This window comes from Channa argus, chromosome 5 (genome assembly GCF_033026475.1).
Source record: "Channa argus isolate prfri chromosome 5, Channa argus male v1.0, whole genome shotgun sequence".
Classification (NCBI taxonomy): domain Eukaryota; kingdom Metazoa; phylum Chordata; class Actinopteri; order Anabantiformes; family Channidae; genus Channa; species Channa argus.
In genome coordinates, this window is record NC_090201.1 from 24455797 (window position 1) to 24476763 (window position 20967).

A 20967-nucleotide genomic window follows, 5' to 3' on the forward strand; every position below is an offset into this window, starting at 1 on the left:
TTGTGTTGCAGGAAAAAAAACATTCCTCTTGAACGACACATTAAGTCGTGTTTAATTTTTGCAAAAGAGCCCCTGGAAGACTAATGCCAAATGGAAAAACTTGCTATGGAGTCACAAAAATGTTAACTCTCCAAAGAACACAATGCCTATAGTATAACACAGAGGTGGTAGCATCCTGTTTTGGGGATGTTTTGCAAAGTACATTCACAAAGTACTTTAACCTACATTCAAAAAATATGTTGGCGATATTTTTAAATGTATAAGAAACAGTGTCGGGGTTGCATCAGCTTTGCTTTGTTAGAATCAGTTGCCATTATGAAAGCGATTTCTAGGTACACAAAATTAGAACAGATCACTCACTCCATCTTTTCTTTTCCACCTGTGTTTCAGTTTGTCCAGGAGGTGTGGAGGCTCCTTGTGGAAACCATGGAGACTGCAATGATGGTCTAAGTGGTTCAGGTGTCTGCGTTTGTCATAAAGGCTTCAGAGGAACAGCCTGCGAACACTGTGCAGTCGGCCACTATGGCCCCAACTGCACAGGTACAGGAGATACCAGCACGGCTGGGTTTGATTTATAACCAAAACTAGAACCTTGTATGCTTGACCATAATTGACGGTTTGACTTTATGTTTAAGATCTTCCATGAAGAAAATACCAGATTAAAGTCGCATGATTCTAGAATTACTAGATAGTTTTGAATTGTTGGGGCATCAGGATCCTATAAGAGTATAACATTATATCTTAATAATTTTAAGTCTGATAACATTGACAGCATCTCCATTGGACATTTGCATTCACACATACACCCCCTCCTGACAAAGTAAGGAGAATGTCAGAATTCCAGTGCATATGTGAAAGGGACTTGGCTGACTTTAGCCATTGCATGTTTTGCTTTACAAGAGGAGTTCTGTGGCATCACACTCTCACAAGCAGATATGCAGATCCTTTTAATTTTGCAAACAGAGAACATTAGGGAGGTTACTAAATATACTAGAAAACTAGAGCACGTAGGCATCATCACTGACCTCGACACAGCACTCAATGCATCTTGCTACCTAGGTGCTGACAGTGTTCTGAAGAGACTAGAGATTAGAGCTCCAGGACCTCTAAAGATTAGTCTGTGACTTTAGGTCTAGTACATTTAAAAACAAGACTATAGGCCAGCAACAAGGTGGGAATCAAGAGTATGTACAGTAACCATACAGTCTTGTCTCTTCGTCTTTTTTCTCCAAGCCCCTCAAAGAACTCAAAAGTCATACAAACTTCAGACATTTATTTATTTAACTATATAAGAAAAATGTTTTTTCTAACATGGGGCCTGGTGGCTCAGGGGTAGAGCATTAGGTTGAAATGCAAAAGACCGCGGGTTTGAATCCAACCCCACCAGGTGTGGCCCCACCTAGCCACCAAAGGCCACTGAGCCTGGGAAAAAATGGGAGGGTTGCAGCAGGAAGGTCATCTGGCAACGGGCAGAACATGTTCCACTGTGGCAGCCTCTGAAGGGGCAAACCAAAAGCTGCTGATCCTAGTCATTAGGCAAATAGTGCCCATTCGGACTCTCACCTGTTATGCTGCTGTTATTTGCATTAACTCTTAAGCTATAAGCTCAGCTTCACTATGCTCAAAGTTTGTAGGAGCTGTGAAATGGGGCAGTCAAATTAAAACTGTCACGATAAGTTTACAATTGGCCTATCATTAATTGGAAAAAACAAAATCTATTATGTAGTTCTTTCAGGTTAATATGTAATTTAAAAAAATAAAAAGCTCCCCTGGGGCCACCTGTGGCTGTCCACTGCTCCCCCCAGGGGGATGGGTTAGCAGCAGAAGACACATTTCATTGTAATATGTATTGGTACCATGTGTACGTCACTCAGTGATGACAAAAAAATAATAAATTGTCATCTATTCACACATCTGCCCCCTGGAGTCTTTAAAATGATTCCTCCACCTTTACTACTCCATGCGGATGGATAGATCCTAACCTCTCTTGTTAACTTGTTTTTAACGAGTCATGTTTTTTCTCTTTGTCAGCCTGTAGCTGTGGGATGCAGGGAACGTGTGATGATGGCATTGAAGGCTCTGGACAATGTGTCTGTAATCCAGGCTGGCAGGGTGACCACTGCCAAATTGATTTAGGTAAGTTTCACCCTCTAAATGTGAGGACCTGATAGATTTAATATAAATCCACAATGTTAAAAGAAAAAAATTGGTGTGTTTCCCTGTGGGATTTGCCTTGTCGTTAACAACTACAGAAGATTCAATTACACCACATCTGTCAGTAACAGACAGGTCACGTTGTGCTTTGGGCTCCACCTTCCCTTATTATCGCAGCCTAATGCCGTCCTAGCTCATTCCTGCTTTCTTCCCATGCACGGTTATAAGCTCACTCAGCGAGTTTCAAGCAGCTGTAAACAGTTCATACACGACTTTAAAGGGACATGTCACCAAACACAGTTTTCTCAGTTTCAGCCTGGAGTGTTCTGGGTAATTTCTTTGAAAGATGAACATCACAGTTACGTGGTTTGTGGGGAACAGTGTTCCCTTGGCTACCTTGTATTTGTTTACCGGCGTAGTACCAGTGTAACTCAGGCTAATGTGTCACAACAAGCCAACAGCATTTGCTAGCAATGGCCTGTTAGCTTAACGGCCTAAAAGAGAGTCTAGCTAACATTTTACAGCGAGCTTGCTCTGACAACAGTGGTTGGCCGGGAATAAACCCTGCTTCATTGAAGAGGGTAACGTGTTGTGACAAGGCAAACCTATGTGTGTTAAAATGCAACTTCACCAATTTTCCCACTTGCTTTCTGTTGCTCTAGTTTATGGTGTAAATGTATATTAATGCCTTTAAACTTCCGTATTTTGAATTATTTCTCTTTTAGTTGAAAAACTCCTTCAGATGACATCAACTGGAAGAGTTTTTCATTATTAGGAGTTCAGATAATATCATCTGGGGGGCTTGGAAAAGCAGGTCGACCATGATTACAAACTCCATAGTATGAGCACAAAATAACATCATCTGGAGGTGTTTTTGTGCAGTGATGCCAGGAAAAATCTTAAAAGTGGTTGTGTTTGAGAGTGGTGGCTCATAATAGGGACACATGCCTGTCATCGTTCACCCTTACAGCCAAGACCAACACTCATCATCCATGAGCTAAAAGAAAGCTGGACAGATATGATGGATGTGAGATCCCGATCCTCTGCTGTTTGAGGAGTTCACTAAGCGAGAACACGGCATTGAGGACACAGAGTGTGATGCCGATCCTGACCTCCTTTTCCAACCTGCTGGTGATATAGAAGAAGAAGAGGATGACTCCACCTTCCTGGCCCAGCCGTCAAGGCCTTCAATTGCAAATGACTCCAGTGGACAATAACCTGTATGAGATGCTGCATTCAAATTGGGAATACGATGACCGGTGGAACAGGATCAACCACCCAACGTGCATGAAAGGGATTATCTGATACTGGTCTACTCCTTTTAAAAGTCTCTCGCTGTCCCTTTCTGCAGGTGTCCCCCGGCTTTGAAGCTGTGTGTCTTCCAGCGTGCAGCTACTGGTCCTACCAATCTGCCCGATGTTTTGTTGTTGCTTTTTGTTGCTCTGTTCTTTTCTCTCTCCCCTTTCACTCACCCCAACCGGTCGAGGCAGATGGCCGTCCACCCTGAGCCTGGTTCTGCTGGAGGTTTCTTCCGTTAAAGGGAGTTTTTCCTCTCCACTGTTGCCTATGGCTTGCTCCAGGGGGAATTGTTGGGTTCTCTTTATACATCTTTATAATCTTGACTTTATTCTGTAAAGTGCCCTGAGATGACTTTGTTGTGAATTGGCGCTATATAAATAAAGTTGAATTGAATTGAAAATTGAAATTGAATTGAAATTGAATTGAATTGAATTGAAAGTTAACTCCCCACCAAAGGCTGTACCTCAGTGGGCAAGGCACTTGACCACAGAACAAAGGATCAGGTTCGATTCCACGTCCTGGCTACATGTTAAAGTGTCATTGAGCAAGACACTGAACCCTAAGTTGATCCCAGTGGATCAGGTGAACACCTTGCATGGTGTGTGTGTGTGTGTGTGTGTGTGTGTGTGTGTGTGTGTGTGTGTGTGTGTGTGTGTGTGTGTGTGTGTGAGAGAGAGAGTGTACCAAAACATGAGATTCAGGGGATGAGTGAGCTGGGGTCAACTGAGCACCCAGTATTGGAGCCGTCAGTGGCTTATCACCTTCACCCCAATATGTTATATTACCCTGTTTATTGTTTTACTTTCCTTCTTCTTTTTCTTTCCAGGTTCGATTCCGAAAGAATGTTTGCAGTGCCACATTCAAGCCGACTGTGTGCCAGACGTTGGTTGTCAGTGTAAATCTGGGTTTCAGGGGAATGGCACCTTTTGCAGTCCAGAGCCACGTGAGTGTTCTGAAGCTCAGGAGAATGATTTAGCAGCTGGAGACACAGTTTTTGCACCATGATGATAATTGGAGCTAAAGCAAAGGCAGGAAAAGTCCACCGAGGCAAAGTGTGACATTTTAGCTTTAATTAAGAGGAATTGCAATTCACATTGTATTACCAGTGTATGTGCTTTAGGTCTTTTTATCAATTTTTGAAGACCTAAGGGTATGGACAAGCTTTCACGATATACTTTGATTGAAACACTCTCAGCTCCTGACCTCTGCTCTGAGTATAATGGCGGGTGTCACCAGAACGCAGACTGTAACCAGACGGGACTCATTGTCAACTGCACCTGTCACAGCAGTTACCAAGGAGACGGCTACTCCTGTGAGCCTATCAACAGGTGGGCGTAGTCTGTCATTTCATCTAAATTGGAATTTCTGTTTCAATCTGTGGTTTTCTCAGTTTTTTTCTCTGAGGTGATTCAATAAAAATAGAAGACATCCACAGTTTGAGATGGCATCGGGTTGTTTTTCTGTCATTTTAACCAGGTGTGTTGAAGAGCAGAATGGTGGCTGCAGTGACTTTGCCTCCTGCAAGTTCTCTGGGCCTGTGAGTAAACACCTCAGGGCAATTTGTTTTTCATTGTGTTGACATCAACTTGAGTCGTTTTTCCAGTAGCATAACATCTTAGTCTTATTTTATCAGGATTAGGAATTAAGACTGTGTTTTGTCGGCTATTTGAAAATAATGGCTGATAAAGGTCCAGGGAAGAGTGAGGCCAATGTGGTGGCAACGGAGAAACTTCAAGTGAAGATAAATAAAACTGAAATGATCTTCCAATTGAACCCTTGAATAAGCCCAAACAGGTTTTGTGTTTTATGACACAATGATTTCTACAAAAGCTGAGAATGGCCATAGTTGCAATGATCTTTGTTTGTGCCATAATCTTTTTATAATGGGATAATAAACTGAGATAACTTTTCTAGAGATAAAACGATAATTGTTTATAATATAAATGACTGTCTTGGCTTCCATTGATCAAATTTAGTGCTTATTACAAAGTTTTTGTAATAAAATTTGATTTTGCAATATATTAGTCAATATAGGCTGTCTAAAGTTCCGTTACTTTGTTAATGTTTATCTATAGGGGATAAAATGTAGGATAACTTAGAAACCAATTCTCACATTACCCCCACATCACTGTGGTGCTGAATGAGCAGCTGGTGTCAATTCCAACATTAAGGGGATTTTTCATTTGTCTTACTTTGAACTCCTGGAACCAATAAGTTCCAGGAGGCAGCTCATGCTTATTGGATGTTTAGTGTTAGATTCTTAAAATGGCCCGTGGTTAGCTCCAGTTTCATCCTGTCCAAGGATGTGTTACTGTGCACAGTGCACCAAAAATGACAAGCTGACACTTTTTTCCTCCTAGAGAGAAGAGTAGATGACTGTGTGCAGCTCAATTCCAGCCTATCATTCATCACCAGCTGCAGAAACTTTTTCCACAGACATAAACAAATTACAAATTGTCACGTTAGAGGCAGCAGATACCCCAAAGTTGCCATGACTATGAGAGAAATAACTGGTTTTGTATTTTATTAGCCTACATCTATCCGATGCTTTATCAGTTGTTGCTGTCTCATTTTGTAAAATCAGGAGAGCGCTGTTTATCAAAGTAATCTAATAATTTAACCCTTATAGTAAAACATTAAAACGGTCACACAGAACATGAAATAGCCTGTGTTCACTGTTGAACCATAGCAAATCCCTACGGACCTCGGGAACCTAAGACACTCATTAAGGTTTAGCTAAATTATCTTGTTATCATGAGAAAACAAACTGTTTTCCCCAAAAAAATATCTTCTATGTATCGAGAAATTGTAATTGTTATCAAGATCAAATATTTGTCCTGTTATTGCGAGATAAGTGCACAAAAAGAAAATAATAGCATCCTTGGCTTCTGTAGATTTCAAATACACTTATAATAACTGGTTCAGAAAACTAGAGAAACCACATAATAGCTAACAGCATCTAATCACATAATCTAATTGTCTACTTTAACCTGATGAATGAGTAAACTGGTTCCTCCAGAATGAGCGTGAGTGCGAGTGCCTGCCAGGGTACGTGGGAAATGGAGTCCAGTGTCTAGAGAAGCTGGTGCCCCCTGTTGACCGCTGTCTGGAAGATAACGGAGGCTGTGACCCTGTGGCATCCTGCAAAGACTTACATTATCATGGTAACACATTGACAATGATTTCAACTGCAACTGGCACACAAACATATTTAAGGCTTTTCTTTACAGAAGTACCCAAGTACACCAAAAATGTGTGTGTTACCATGGTAACTTACAGTTTCTGTCAGTAACACATTGCCACAGATTAATTTTACCATGGTAAGACAGTCATAACTCATAACCTTAGCAAACCATCAGCAATAGGCTGATTGTATAACAGGCCCATAATAGCTATTTGTTTTACTATGAAAATACATGGGGAGAAAATTAGAATTTGATCTCCAGGACTGGGAAGTGAAGTGTGTTTAACTGTAGATGTATTTTCCTCTACCTTAATCTAAGCCAAACCTTCATCCTAGCACATGAAGCTTAAACTCATAGCAGCGTCACACTAAACCTAACTAGTTCTCTCTGTCTACACCTGAGTACTGGGATCAAAAACATTCACCCATTTTAAAAGAGCCCGCAGCTGCAGTGGCAGTGATGTTAGTTTCATTGCCTCCTGTCTGGCTGTGCTGTTGCTGCCATGGTAACTGATGATTTTACAGCCGCTGACCTTTGTTGTGATACCATGCTTTTTTTTTTTTTCTTCCGAGGACATGATTTCTTAGTGGTGAATTGTTATTTCTCTAGGTGTTGTAAACTTATTAAGCACTTAGATGGAACCAGGCACGCAATGCCCTAAACTCATTAGGGTTTGTTAAATATGGAGCTTATTAATGTTCAGACCCTGTTCCTACCCAGTATCGATCATTACATGGTGCTCATTAATCAGGCTTTATTAGTTATGCAAGATTAACAATATATACACTGCAGTTTTGTTTAATGTGAATTTGCTACAGGCTTGTAGCCATTTACTGGTTTGTACATTTTAGTCATAGCTAGTGTTCTTGCCTCAGTCGTTTTGTTTTCACCTGTTTAGATGAAATTTATTATTCAGCGGTACAGGATGACAATAAGGAGAGTTTAGACGTAACGTGATTATTGTGCTTCAGCCAACACAGCCGGAGTTTTCCACCTGCGCTCTTCAGAGGGGAAGTACAAAATGAACTTCAGTCAGGCTCAAGCTGCCTGCCAGGCTGAAGCTGCCACACTGGCTACATTCAAACAGCTGGGAGACGCACAGCAGGTAAAGCATATACATACAGGGTTTCCACAGTGACACCATAGAAGTTAATTAAACTCACAAATATATCATTACCAGTTTGTCCTCACTTAGTCCGGCTGTTTTGGGTCACTAGAGCGACAAATGTGCATTAATTACTCTTGAAAATCACCACAAATATTTTACCCCTATATTTCTATTCCCTCATTTTAATTAACATCTTCCAGAATCACCCTTTGACATGTATGTATGTATGTATGGATTGAACATAAACAGCCATACGTGGTGTAATTTAGTACCCTTTAGTACTAACTTCATTACTATATATAACTCTGAAACGGTTCCCTGCAGTCACAGGATTTGTTGTTTCACACACACAGAGAGAGGGAGAGAGGTTGCATTACAGATTTTTTTTTTTTTTTTTTAACAAAATGCAAAAATGAGACAAAGTCAAAAATGCAATCCAGTATGTACAAACACAACCTCCTCCAACCCTTCATGAATTGTGGAGTATTATTTTGATCTTTTACCTGTAATGAGCACAGCAGTGCATGCTGGGAATTTTGATCACTCATTTTATCATGCTGTCATTGTCATTTGACCCTGACAGCTGGGAATGCATCTGTGCACGGCTGGATGGATGGAGGAGGGCAAGGTGGGCTATCCGATCCGCTTCCCCTCAGTCAAGTGTGGAGACAACCACGTGGGCTTGGTTATGTACAAAGAGCCTGTGGACCAGAGCAGCAAGTACGATGCCTACTGCTACCGGCTCAAAGGTACTACAGCACTACCGTCTCTGTTTAGACAGAGACAGATTCATCCTGCTGACAGATCTGTGTGCAAAACTCCCTGCGGATTTTATCGCTGGAGATTATTCTGTTTTAATTTCTTTTTAGTCTATTGCAATGTTACAAAACTCTTAGAGGATTCACTTTAACACTCAGACAATTGTTTAAGGATGAAAATAATGAAATCCTTAGCACCGGTTCCCAGATCCCAAAGTGACATCTGGTTTGCTTTATTGGCAACTCTGTAATATAGTTTAAAAATAATCATTCAGATATAGAAACAAACTATGTTTTCAAATAAAAACAAAACTGTCTGACAACCATGATATTCTAGGTATTTCCAGTCATGTTTGTGTGTGTGTTGGTGTTTTTGCAGATGTTTCCTGTACTTGTCCCACTGGTTATGTTGGAAATGGTGACTACTGTAATGGCGTTCTGACAAATGTCCTTGCAACTTACAGTAACTTCTCCATCTTTTACAAGGTGAGTGTGGTAGCTGAAATATTTTGGTTTTTCAGAACTGTTGTGTTTATTACAACTTTCTAGATTAAGAAACGCCTTTCGCTCAGGAGGTCGAGAAAGGGTTTTCCAATAGTGTGTTGGGTATTGGACCACTGACTTCCTTGCTAGCTATGTTAAAGCAGAATCTGCATTTAAATATATTTAATTTTTATTCCGCCTGCTTCTGTTAAGGTAAGCTGCCAGTAAATAGCTGACCACCACAGCTTTTTTCTAACTGCTTGCATACTCTATTTGTAGTGACCCTTTGAGAGTCGCCCTTTTTCTCCTTAAATACATAGGAGAGGAAAACTGACATTGATGTCAGGTCGCAGAAAGTTATGTAATCAAAATGTCAAAAGCAACTTAGATACGAAGAGACAAGTTGCACCAGCAACCTCCAAAACAGTTTTATCGCTCGGTCACCAGAATTTTGCCTTTACACTGTGTGAAACAAAACATTTTATAAGCAGACAATATAATACACACACTACAAAAATGTATAAAATATGAAATAAGCATAGTTTTACATTGTCTTGTAGTTCACAAAAGGACAACCAATGTTTTCACACAGATACAATTAAATCTTTTGAAACAGAACACAGATGCCACTTCTGAAGATAATATTGTAAGGCGTACATTTACCTACAAAAGGTTATTGAGGAAAAAAAAGCTGCTTTGATCTGGCAGCTAGAGAGGCTCAGGGTTGACTGAACTGCCCCTACTAATGAGCTGTAGGAGGATTTGGTTCTGCGTCAGTGTTACTGTATACGTGAGTTTGTAATGTGAAAATCCCAAAATACAACAGCAACAATTTTGTGAGCTAAAGATGCCTGTAAATCTTAGAGATATGGAGAAAAAGTCAAAAGGTCACCTGAGCAGTAATATTTATAAAGTGTCGAACTTGTTTCTAGGCAGAACATAAAACTAGGTACTCTTGGTCGTTTCTGTAGTGTGTTCAAAGTCTTGTTGCCTGTTATAAAGCCTTATAAAGTCTATACATAATGACCTTTAGAGTTTTAGCATCACCAAATATCTCTGGACTTTTGTTTTGTCTTAACATCCTGTCTGCAGGACGTGTCCAGACGTGTCCAGACGTGTTACTGTATCAATCTGATGTCTGCAGCCTGTTATCACTTTACTCCTACGTTTTAGCCAATATCTGACCAGTTTTATAGCACAGTGTTACAGACTTCAAGACCTGGAAGCAAATAACTTTTTTCTGCAGCAGTCTGAAAAACATCGATTGTTCTCTCACATAGCACCATGTTCAGCTGTTTGTCTAACGGCGATAACATGGTGACATGTTATAAACATACTATATACGACCAAACTAAATGTTAATATAGTATTTCTTCACCCCAGAGAGTCACCATGGACTTACTTTGGTATGAAGGCAGAAATTAAAAGCAGCTTTAAAACACGTTAGGTTAGTTTAGATATATAGTGGGATAGAGCTAGAGAATGGTGTCATCTGTCACGGGGGCCCAGATTTATGATAATAATAGCTTTATTTGTAAAGCTCTTTTCAAACAAATTTCAAAGTGCCATATATTAAAAAAGGAAAATAAATAAAATCAGGTTAAATATAAAATCAAAGAAAAGCCCAGGGTAAAATACATCAAGTTATATTGATAGCATATACTATTTATACTAAAACAAGAATCTGACATTGGACAGGCAAATCTATAAAAATGCGTTTTCAGACGAGACTTAAAAGGTGACACTGAGTCAGAGATCCTGATTTCCTCAGGCAGGCTATTTCACGGTTTTCGAGCCGTGGTGGAAAATGCTCTATCCCCCTTGGTTTTTAAGCAGGAAGTTAGAACAGACAACAATCCACTGTCTGATGATCTTAAGTTTCATAATGGCACATATGTAACTAAAAGATCAGTAATATAGGATGGTGCTAAACCATGTAGTGATTTATAAGTAATCTGTAAAATCTTAAAAATTATACTAAGATGAACAAGGAGCCAATGTAGAGATGCAAGACAAGGAGTAATGTAGCTGAACTTCTTTCTTCTAGTCAGGAGCCGAGCTGCTGAGTTCTGAACGATAGGCTATTGCAATAATTGAGACGAGAGGAGATAAAAGCATGAATAATAGTCTCAGCATCAATAAAATTTAACATAGGTCTGATTTTTGCAATGTTCCTAAGATGATAAAAGCAGGACTGTAGTGGTTTAATGATGTGATGCTCAAAACTCAAGTTGCAGTCAAATAAAACACCAAGATTTCTGGCAACTGGCTTAACAAATTTTGATAAAGGCCCAAAGGATGGGAGTTTGTGACTGGAAATATTTTGAGGTCCAATTATGAGAATTTCCAATTTATTTGAATTTAATTGAAGAAAATGTAAGGACATGCAGTTTCTAATATCAGACATACAATCTTGTAGAGAACTCAGCCTACTATGGTCCATAGGAGTCATAGGGATATACGATATATGAGTGTCCTCGGCATAACAGTGAAATGAAATATTATGTCTCTGTATAACATCACCCAGTGGAAGCATGTAGATTAGGAAAAGAATTGGGCCAAGTATGGATCCTTGAGGAACACCATACTCAGAGGAGGAGGGGGATGACATAATTGTCAATGGAGACACAAGATTTGCTATTAGACAAATATGAAGCAAACCAGTTTAACGATTTGCCCGATATACCCACCCAGTGCCTCAGTCTATCCAAAAGAATCTTACGATCTACTGTGTCAAATGCAGCACTTAAATCCAACAGCATTAGGATCGAGTACAAGCCAGAGTCGGCATTAATTAGGTCATTTGTGACATGTAGAAGAGCTGTCTCTGTGCTGTGGTTTTTGCGAAAACCTGATTGGGACTTTCCAAAACTGTCAGCAACTGCTGTGTGACCATTTTTTCTTAAATTATAGAGACAAATGGCAATTTGGAATTTGGGCGGAAGCTGTACAGTATAGAAGGATCAAGACCAGGTTTCTTTAAAATGGGCTGTATGCAGGCTACTTTGAAATAATCAGGGGCACAACCAGCAATCAGTGATTTGTTCATTATGATAAGCAGGTATTTCAATTTTGTTGGAATAATGTCAAGTGGACTAGTTGATGCTTGATACAATATCTCATGAAAGCATCAACTAGTCCACTAGACATTATTCCAACAAAATTTTTACTGGAAGTGTGAGACTGCATAGCACCATACCTGCTTATCATATTGGTTAGACAGTGTAATGGAAGTGAAATCATTCAGGGAGCTCAGATAAGGACAGACCACATCCAGAAATGAAGGATTTTGAGTGATACCACCCCTCAGTTTCTCAACTTTGGAAACAAAGTGTGACAAAAATTTATTGCAGTCAGCAACAGAATTGGCAGAGGCATGAGGGGGTAGAGGGTTAACCAGCCTATCAACAATATGAAATAGAAATCTGGGATTTTCACGATTGGCATAGATGAGTTGTGAGAAGTAAGAGGCTCTGGCATCCTTCACCGTCCTATTGAAAAGTTATTTTCTTTCATTATAATAAAATGTACTGTAAGACCAGATTTCTTCCATTTACCCTCAGCCCTTCTACATACTCATTTACAATTTCGTATGTTCTCATTAATCCATGGTTGCTTCCTGGTTAGTGGATCAGGTCTGTTGCCTAAAGGAGCTATACAGTCTAAGGTTGATATGCAAAGTGAGTGAAAAGAATCACCATTTCATTAGTGTAGGTGGAGTCATGAAATCCCATGTCCGCAGAATTAAAGCAGTACAAAACTTAATGGCACAATGCTCATTGAACACTCGGGATGTGGAGAGTCCCTAACAATCTGTAATTCACAGTGAAAAACAATGGGCTTATGGTCAAATACAGACAAATCCAAAATTTTCAGTTCTGAAATCCCAAGACCCAAACTAAAAACAAGAGCAAGAGTGTGAGCAGCAGAATGAGTTTCACCAGCAACATGTTGCTGAAAATTAAGAGTTCATTTTATTTAAAAATTTTGTAGCATGATTATGAGAAGAATTGTCAACGTGAATATTGAAGTCACCACAAAGAACAACTCTAATATACTTTAAAATAAGACCATCTAAAAAAAAATCCGAAATTTCCAACAAGAAATAATCGGGAGGGCACAGCTCAGTCAGCTGACTGTGCTCACCCGGTCGTAGCCAGGACTCCGTGATAAACAAGAAATCTAGGTCCATAGAGGTGATGAAATCATTAAGAATAAAGTCTTATTATAGACACATAATCAACCATATAAATCAAAGCCATGTTCAGCCTTCTGCAAAGCATTAATGTAGGTGCTGGTCCTGCAGCTTTAGTCACAATCTTTGAGGTTATTATGCAGCTTTGTGAGGTCATCCTTATGTTTCACAGTCCTATTAGTGATTCTAACCTGATACCTGAGCTATGTAAATTAGCAAGATTATCTGAAACAGAACTAGTGGGGCGAGCAAGATGGGGGGGTAGAGGGGAAGAAATGACCTGGTGAGCAGGTTAAACCTGGAAGTCAAAAGCAGGAGGAGCTGTTAACATAGGGAGACAGATTTGTGACAGGTTTGTTTCCCAGTGGTAATCTGGAATGAGCATGGCTGTTAGCAGGGGGGAGTGGACCTAGATTGGTAGGAAACGTAAATGGGGTTGGAGAGAGAAGAGGCTGAGGAGAGTGTCCACCGAGGTTGTGCCTACTTCCCGAATTGTCGCAGGCCACAAGGGGGGAACCCCAAGTCCAGAACTTCCGGTGCAGGAGATGGGGAGTTCCGCATTGGGGCAGTTTCCAAGTGACGTGCCGATGAGGCTGATGCCTGGGACAAGGGCCCCTGAGTCGGCTTCACGGTGAGAGGTTGGTGGATCTGAACACTAGCTGTGTCGTCGGGTGGGCAGGCTGCACTGTCAGCGGACACTAGGAGGGGGTTCCAGATCTGGCGGAGCCAAATGAGCATTGGCTGGGTGGCTTGAGGCATCACTGGATAAGACTGCATAGCGGTTGGAGAGCCCACGTCTAATTCTCTCTCACGTCCATGGACAACCACTTCTGCCCAGGATGACAGATGGTTAGAGCAGGAGGAAGGCCACGAAGAGGTGCAGGGATCCCACATAGCTGTGTCCTGGAGGGCTGCACTGAGAGAGGTGATCTGTCTGGACGACCCAGTGGCTACATCAATACAGCTAGAAAGCAAAAAGCCCTTTTTTTGCAATTCACCAGAAAGTCGGCGGATGTCTTCCTTAAGTTCAGGGATCGTGTTGTTTGCTAACTGGAGCAGCAGGTTGTCATCAGAAGCAGAAGCAGCCATGTTGTTGTCAGCAGCAATCAAAGTGTACAGCAGTGCCCCCTTCTGTTCCACCCTAGTTGATAGCACACCAAAAGCAGCGAGGCCCAGTGAGAATAAGACATCATTCAACATCATCATGAACAATGCTCACTCAGCCTTTACATGTGTCTTTATATCTGTATGCACCCTCTCAAAGATATTTAGTGACTGAAGAGTTGTCACTCTGTAATACCCCTACAGTGAACTACTGCCAGTGAACTGTTTTTCAGGTGCAGCTGCAAGTTGTAGGCTAGCAAAATGTAATGTCATAAGTTTAGTAGTAACCACTGAAAAATATTATTTTTAGTGGCTTTGTACCCAATAGGCAATTTCAAATCTAAACTCAGGCTTTGTTGCAAATGACAGAAGCTATTTGATCAAACGCTATTGAACTTTAAACCTATGTCATATTCAGTATATCAAAAGGTTTTTAATGCAAATTCATGTCATTTTAATACAAAATTAAAATTAGCTGGTTTAGGTTACTGAATTGATAAGTTAGCCCATTTTTCATCACTGAAACAGCAGTTGTATACAAGTAAACTTGTTGAGCTGTAACTGACTGGTAGTTAGAACATAATTTTGCACTTTTGCAGCTTTAATTCCATATCTGTGGCTTTATGACTTCTCTAAACAGTGGATGATTAAAAGAGGCTGTTACTTTGCACTTGTGTTTTGTTGTTGCCAGCAGTAGCTACTGGAATTGAAGACACAAAAACTGGTGGAGGGGCAGGGCAGAGAAGCTGTTTAAGTTATGGATTAAAACCAGATTTTAAAAATGCTGGATTGTGCTTTGATTTTGTTTGTGTAGTGTTACAGCTGTAAGATTTTACAAAATATAGATGTGCATCAAAGATCTTGACAAGGCTGTAAATCTAAATTCTCTCTCTTTCTCTCTGTGCAGTTGTTGCTGGATTATAGCGGCTCATCTTCAGAAGGGAAGCAGCTTGTTGAATTTCTGTCTCACAGGAAATCTGATGTCACGCTGTTTGTTCCACATAATGCCGGCTTTGCCAAAAATCAGGTGATGTACAGCACTGGACTCGTAAATTAAAAATTAAGTTATTATTATGACACCAATTACCAATTTTTATATTAGTTCACTTATAAATAATAACATCCACAAGTCAGAAGAATTTTATTAGTACTTTACTCCCAGCCTCCGAATTAAGTGAGCTCCTCTTATAGGCCAACAGGAAAGAAAAGAAAATCATTTTAAGAAATTAAGATATAAAATACACAGTATTTGATCACAGAAATTTAGACTGTAGATCTGAAGATCAGAAAAGATTGATCCCTGGGTAACTCCACTCATGCTGGTTCAGTTGGTTATGTGATTAATACAACAGAAACATTTTAGTTTTATTTGTATTCTGTTGAAAGTTTGTCTATTTTCAATTACATTAATACATAGTATTAAAATTAAAGATTTTCTAATAACTTTACCATTGTTGCATACAGCTCTAAATTTTTAAGAAATTGCGATTGATAAATTCAGATTTGTTTTATTAGAGCTGTGGGATATGTGGGAGCAGGGATAGTAGGAAAACAAGAAAGGGGCATGGGTTTCCCTCCCTGCTGTTATAAATAGTTAGAGGGTTTATTAAGTAGACTATAATTGTTAGTATTACGATTGTATGCATACATAGTTTAAAATTTCTAAAGGTAACTAGGTCTATATTTCTAGTAATCAATACAGAGCCCAGACATTTTCTAATTGGTTGATCTTTAGAACCTCTGTGCTTGTTCATCACTTTAGATGACGCTATTGTGCTTATGTAGTACACAAGTATTGTTTTGTACTTAATGTTTTAGTTGTCAAATATTTGCTTTCAATAAAAGATTAAAACAAAGAACATAAGTTACATATTCGTTTTAAAGTTTACCTTATTTTAAGAAAATAACTTTTTTTTTATTTTTTATTGACACTATAGTTCTTATGCATTTGACCTTCACACCTGAGCCAAATGAGTTTAATCAGAACAGCAGCTGTAACTAATGTTTTCATTCTGTGCTTTGGTCTTTAGACTCTGTCCACTAGAGATCTGGAGTATCACATCTCAGCCAATCACAGCAGACGAGCATTTAAGGATCTGAGACACGAGGATGTCATCACATCTTGGCTCGGCTACAACCTGACCGTTACCAATGGCAACAACGAGGTCAGAAAGTCACAGACAGAAACACAAACACTTTTAACATAAAAAGTTGACTCCTCATTATCTGATTACATACACTTTAATTGGTGTCTGAAGTAAAGGTTAGTTATTAAAACATTTTTTAAACACTTCATCTACTTACTATATTAGTGTGCACTAAAACATTTACCAAATACTTATTATACTTCAAAAAATTCTAAGAAATTTGTAATGTGAACAGAGTTTGCCTTTTGTGTCTTTGAAATGATCTCTTTCAGAGTTACAAACTAGTCAACAAGCGGCTGCTATTGGAGTGGGACATACTTGCTGTTAACGGCATTATCCATGTCATCGAGGGACCTCTGATTGCACCTCTCCCACCAGTAAGTAGAGATGGCTTGTATCAGAGTTGCTGAAAAATCAGGGGACCTGTCCTTCCAAACCAGCAAGTCACTAGGCTTCCATTACATATGCAGCAAAAATTTGAACCGAAATTTAAAAGTGGCTCAAAGCTGAAAAGTCGGGCATTGATGCAAGTTACATGGGCACCGTAACGTGTTACGTACTGACCAATAAAATAAACTAGAGTAATGGGTGGCCCCAGCAGATTGAGACAGGAAAAAAAAATCCAAACGAAGATAGTCATGTTACCACAGTGATACAGAGATATCAAACATTCCAGATGCCTTTTTCTGCGACCTTCCTGTTAAAAAAGAAGTAGCACTGTGTCTCTGTGGAAGCTGTACCATTAGCAACTATAACAGTCCACTGCTGTGCTAATGCATTCAGGGACTTAAAGTATAGGTCAGCTCTAAAAGAGTTCATAGCCCACTATACGGTTTAAATGGGTGGGTTTTAATTAGAACTTAGTTGACTTAATGAAAATATATATATATATATATATATATATATATATATATATATATATATATATATATATATATATATATATATATATTCCTTTGTACACACACCTGAAAGATTAACAACAAACAACATACTTCAGTATCAAACTACTCACATATTATGATTCAGATTTCAATCTGGAAAGTTGGCCCATCTTTTTCAGGAAAGCTGATTTCCAAAATTGGGATAAGGCATTAGAGAAACCTGGTTCTCTTAAGGTAGACTTCTGTCAGAACACCAATTTCTGTGCCATGTAAACGCATAATCAGGTTTCTAATCAGCTTTCTTCTTCTTCTTATGCAGCCAAGTTCTGAATGAAAGAAGATATCGTTAACAAGGCGATGCCACGTCGCCTTGTTAACGATATCTTACCTGAGGATTAAAACATTTAATGTGTGTACTCAAAACATGCAATTTAATGTCTTTGTCCTCCTTGTCACCTCCAGGCCTCCCATGATGCATCCCGAGGCCACACCCAGTCTAGTGGCACAGCGGTTGCCATCTTGGTGTCATTGTTGCTGGCGTGTGTATTGGCTGCACTCGGCTACTACGTCTTCAAACATAAGGCCGATGCTTTTCGCTTTCACTACTTTAAAGTGAGATAAACAAACACACACACACACATTACGCAAAGTAATAACATCTCACCTGATAGATGAGTTCATATTTATTGATCTAGTAAGTACTAAGATAAGTAAAGGTGATTAAATAGTTGGGCTAATATACAGATCAAGGAATAAACAAATAAATGTTGTTCAATACAGGAAACAATGGAAAGATCAGCGTATGGTAAAAGAAAATGGGATTACTCCTAGTACTAAAGATAGCAAATTTATGGTTACATTACAAACTCTAAACTGGGACAAAGGTTTGGGACAACCTGGGCCAGATTAGTCAGGGATATAATGAGCCAGTGAGAGGCATCACTAACAACTCTGAACAACCAGAGTGGTCAAAAAAGCTCAAAACTGAGTGAAGCCCTTAAGCTGATCTTGCATCAGTTTCAGAATCTTTCAGTTTAAATGTTCACAGCATGTCCACAAAAAAAAGTAGATCTGAATCAGGATTTTCAGTAGTATATTTGGAACATGTAACTGAATCATTCCTGTTTTTCCTCTGTGACAGAATGAGGACGAGGACGGTGCAACAGGCAACAAACCCACCCTCGTCTCAATCCCCAACCCTCTGTACAATGGCTCCAGAGCCTTTGCTGAGCCATTTGGGGTGAGTCTGAACTGCTTGTGGTTTCTTAAACTGGAAATTCACCCAGTGGCGCGGTGTGTCTGGCTGATGTGTTCTGGACAACAATGGAGGTTTATGGCGCACGCAAACAAGAGAACCGAGGCTGACAAACGATCAAACATTAGTTTTATGCCGATTCTGGACAATATGATTAATTCAGAAAATTACTGAAGTTATCTACCAAACTCTGCACGCTCAGCAGACTCTCTCCCAATATTCAAAAAAGTGCTGAAAACAGAACTCTTCCGCATCTTCCTATGCACTTAAAATCTGTTGTTTTTTTTTAAACTTCCTTTCTGCTCTCTCACACTTGCATGTCGTGAACTGTGAACACTTTTCTTATAGGACTTTGCTTTGATGTTTTCTCCTTGACTTAGATTTTTGCTGCCTTGTACCTCACTTGTAAGTCGCTTTGGATAAAAGTGTCTGCTAAATGACTAAATATAAATCTTTGAACACACTGTAGAAAAAAAAAGATTCATTGTTTGATAATTTTCTCTCTCTCCTTCAGGAGTCCAGTCAGGGGGTAGGGCTGGCAGAACCTGAAGAACCTCCACAGTTTCTGGACCTGGACCAGTAAAACCAGTTAAACTGGAGCTGCCTGTTTACAAATCACAATAACTTGTTGGCTTTATTGTGCCTCTGCTTATTGCAGTTTGTCTATCCAAAAGAAAAATTAAATTTTTCAGATTACTTAACTTAGGTTTTCTGGTCAGGTAACCGTATTCATAATCAACAGAAGATCAAATAATGCTGCTTTATGTTTCTCTGGCAGCTGTTGAACCCACCAGAGAATTATCAACCCTGGTGTGTGATGTTTAGGCTCTTCAAGCTTTTATTTTGTATAACTGTCTTTTTTCATATTCAGCAAATTAAGCAACATCACTTGAATCCGCTTAGTTTCCACCCGAGTCCTACAAGGATTCTCCTTTTAGCTCTGGTTTGGTCTCCACTAACTCCTGAGAACAGTTAATGGCCCTCTAGCTGCTAGATGTTGCACCGTCTTCTCCAGCTGGTCCATGCTTCTCTGTCAATATGCAAACATTTACACGGACGTACACAGACTAAAATTATGGTTTGACTAAGTTGCAGCGGCCCTGATGTGTACATCAATAATTTGTTGTGTTGACAAGCAGATTTGCTAATGTCACGGAGCCTGGAGGCAGTTATTGGACCAGAAAGGAAACAAAGAAAATGAAGAAACTGGAAGAAAGATGTTTTAGGACTAGTTGGCAGACAGTTAAAAAAATCTAAACACCACTTGCTAGCATCATCATCTCCACAGTCAACAATTTAGTGTAGTAATTTCTTTATGCCAGAATAGCTTTACTTTCCACTGCCTGTTTAATTCTACTTCTGTAATAAATACTGGTTTAATAAATGCACCATTCCCTGTTTATGAGAACATACATCTGCCATGCAGGTATAATAAACACTTGCAAACATATCTGAACATAATACTAAATACTATTCTGGTTTAACAGTGTGTCTGCTAGGTAGGTGCACAGATTGTTAGTTTCTGAGCTGTGAGCAGCTGCTAAACAAGCTACATTTTGTTTCCCAAGAAAGCAGCAAAGATGGGCAGATTTGATTGTTCATTCAAAGATGCATTTTATTCCTCTGTCCTATAGAGCTGCTTTTTAAGTATTCAGCAGCTGAAAATAGTCCCAAACAAATGCACTATTTCCTGTGTCATTAAACCGACACAATCCAACCATTGGTCTGTTTTCTACTGTTTTTTTCCTCAATGGATTGTCTTGTATGTCAACAACGAGAGTGAGCATATCCTATAAGAATGATTTACATTTATGTACAAGTTTGTACAAATGTGCAGAAAAATCTTCAGGTTAACTGCAGTTATGAACAAACTATTTTAACTAATGAAAAATCAATGCATTGCGACACTGTACATGATACAGACTCATCATACAGCAAGTTAGAAAAACTATAAACCCCTCGGCTGATGAGCAGTAGGACGTGTGGGTTAGAGCTACTTTAACTTACAAAAATATTTGGTTATTCAAAGGAAGCCTCTGCTGATGTGAACCGTGCCTGCCAAAAACTCTAGATTAGCATAAAGCCGAAAGGGGTTTTAATGTAATCTGTGGCTGTAGCTCAGGCGTTAAGGCAGTCATCCATGAACCACAGGGTCACTCGTTTGACTCCCAGTCCCTCCTGGCTATGCGTCGATGTGTCCTTGGGCAAGATACTGAACCCAAAGTTGCTCCCAGTAGGTCAGGTGAGCACTTTGCATGGCAGCAGTCATTTTTGTGTGTGTGCAAATGGAAATGGAAGCTTTGGCTATAAGCTGTATATACGCACAGCATTTATCAATTAGTTTAGATATTTATCACTCCAGTTATACCGTAAAGGGATATTCTACAGGGGATTC

At 39.6% G+C, this 20967-nt stretch overlaps 1 protein-coding gene across 4 annotated transcripts in view; it reads left to right on the forward strand.

Annotated features, from left to right (window-relative positions):
• The window catches only part of stab1 (stabilin 1), a 75462-nt gene extending 55505 nt beyond the window's left edge, over nt 1–19957 (forward strand). For 3 of the 4 annotated variants that reach the window (XM_067503176.1, XM_067503174.1, XM_067503175.1), the window contains 15 exons: nt 391–540; nt 2032–2136; nt 4280–4396; nt 4649–4781; nt 4930–4990; nt 6473–6617; nt 7610–7743; nt 8330–8495; nt 8884–8990; nt 15194–15313; nt 16317–16451; nt 16706–16810; nt 17780–17929; nt 18459–18557; nt 19087–19957. In XM_067503176.1, coding sequence (XP_067359277.1) covers nt 391–540; nt 2032–2136; nt 4280–4396; nt 4649–4781; nt 4930–4990; nt 6473–6617; nt 7610–7743; nt 8330–8495; nt 8884–8990; nt 15194–15313; nt 16317–16451; nt 16706–16810; nt 17780–17929; nt 18459–18557; nt 19087–19155 — 1796 coding nt within the window. In that variant the 3' untranslated portion in view covers nt 19156–19957. The other variant, XM_067503177.1, reaches the window with a different exon arrangement.
• The last annotated feature ends 1010 nt before the right edge of the window (nt 19958–20967 follow it).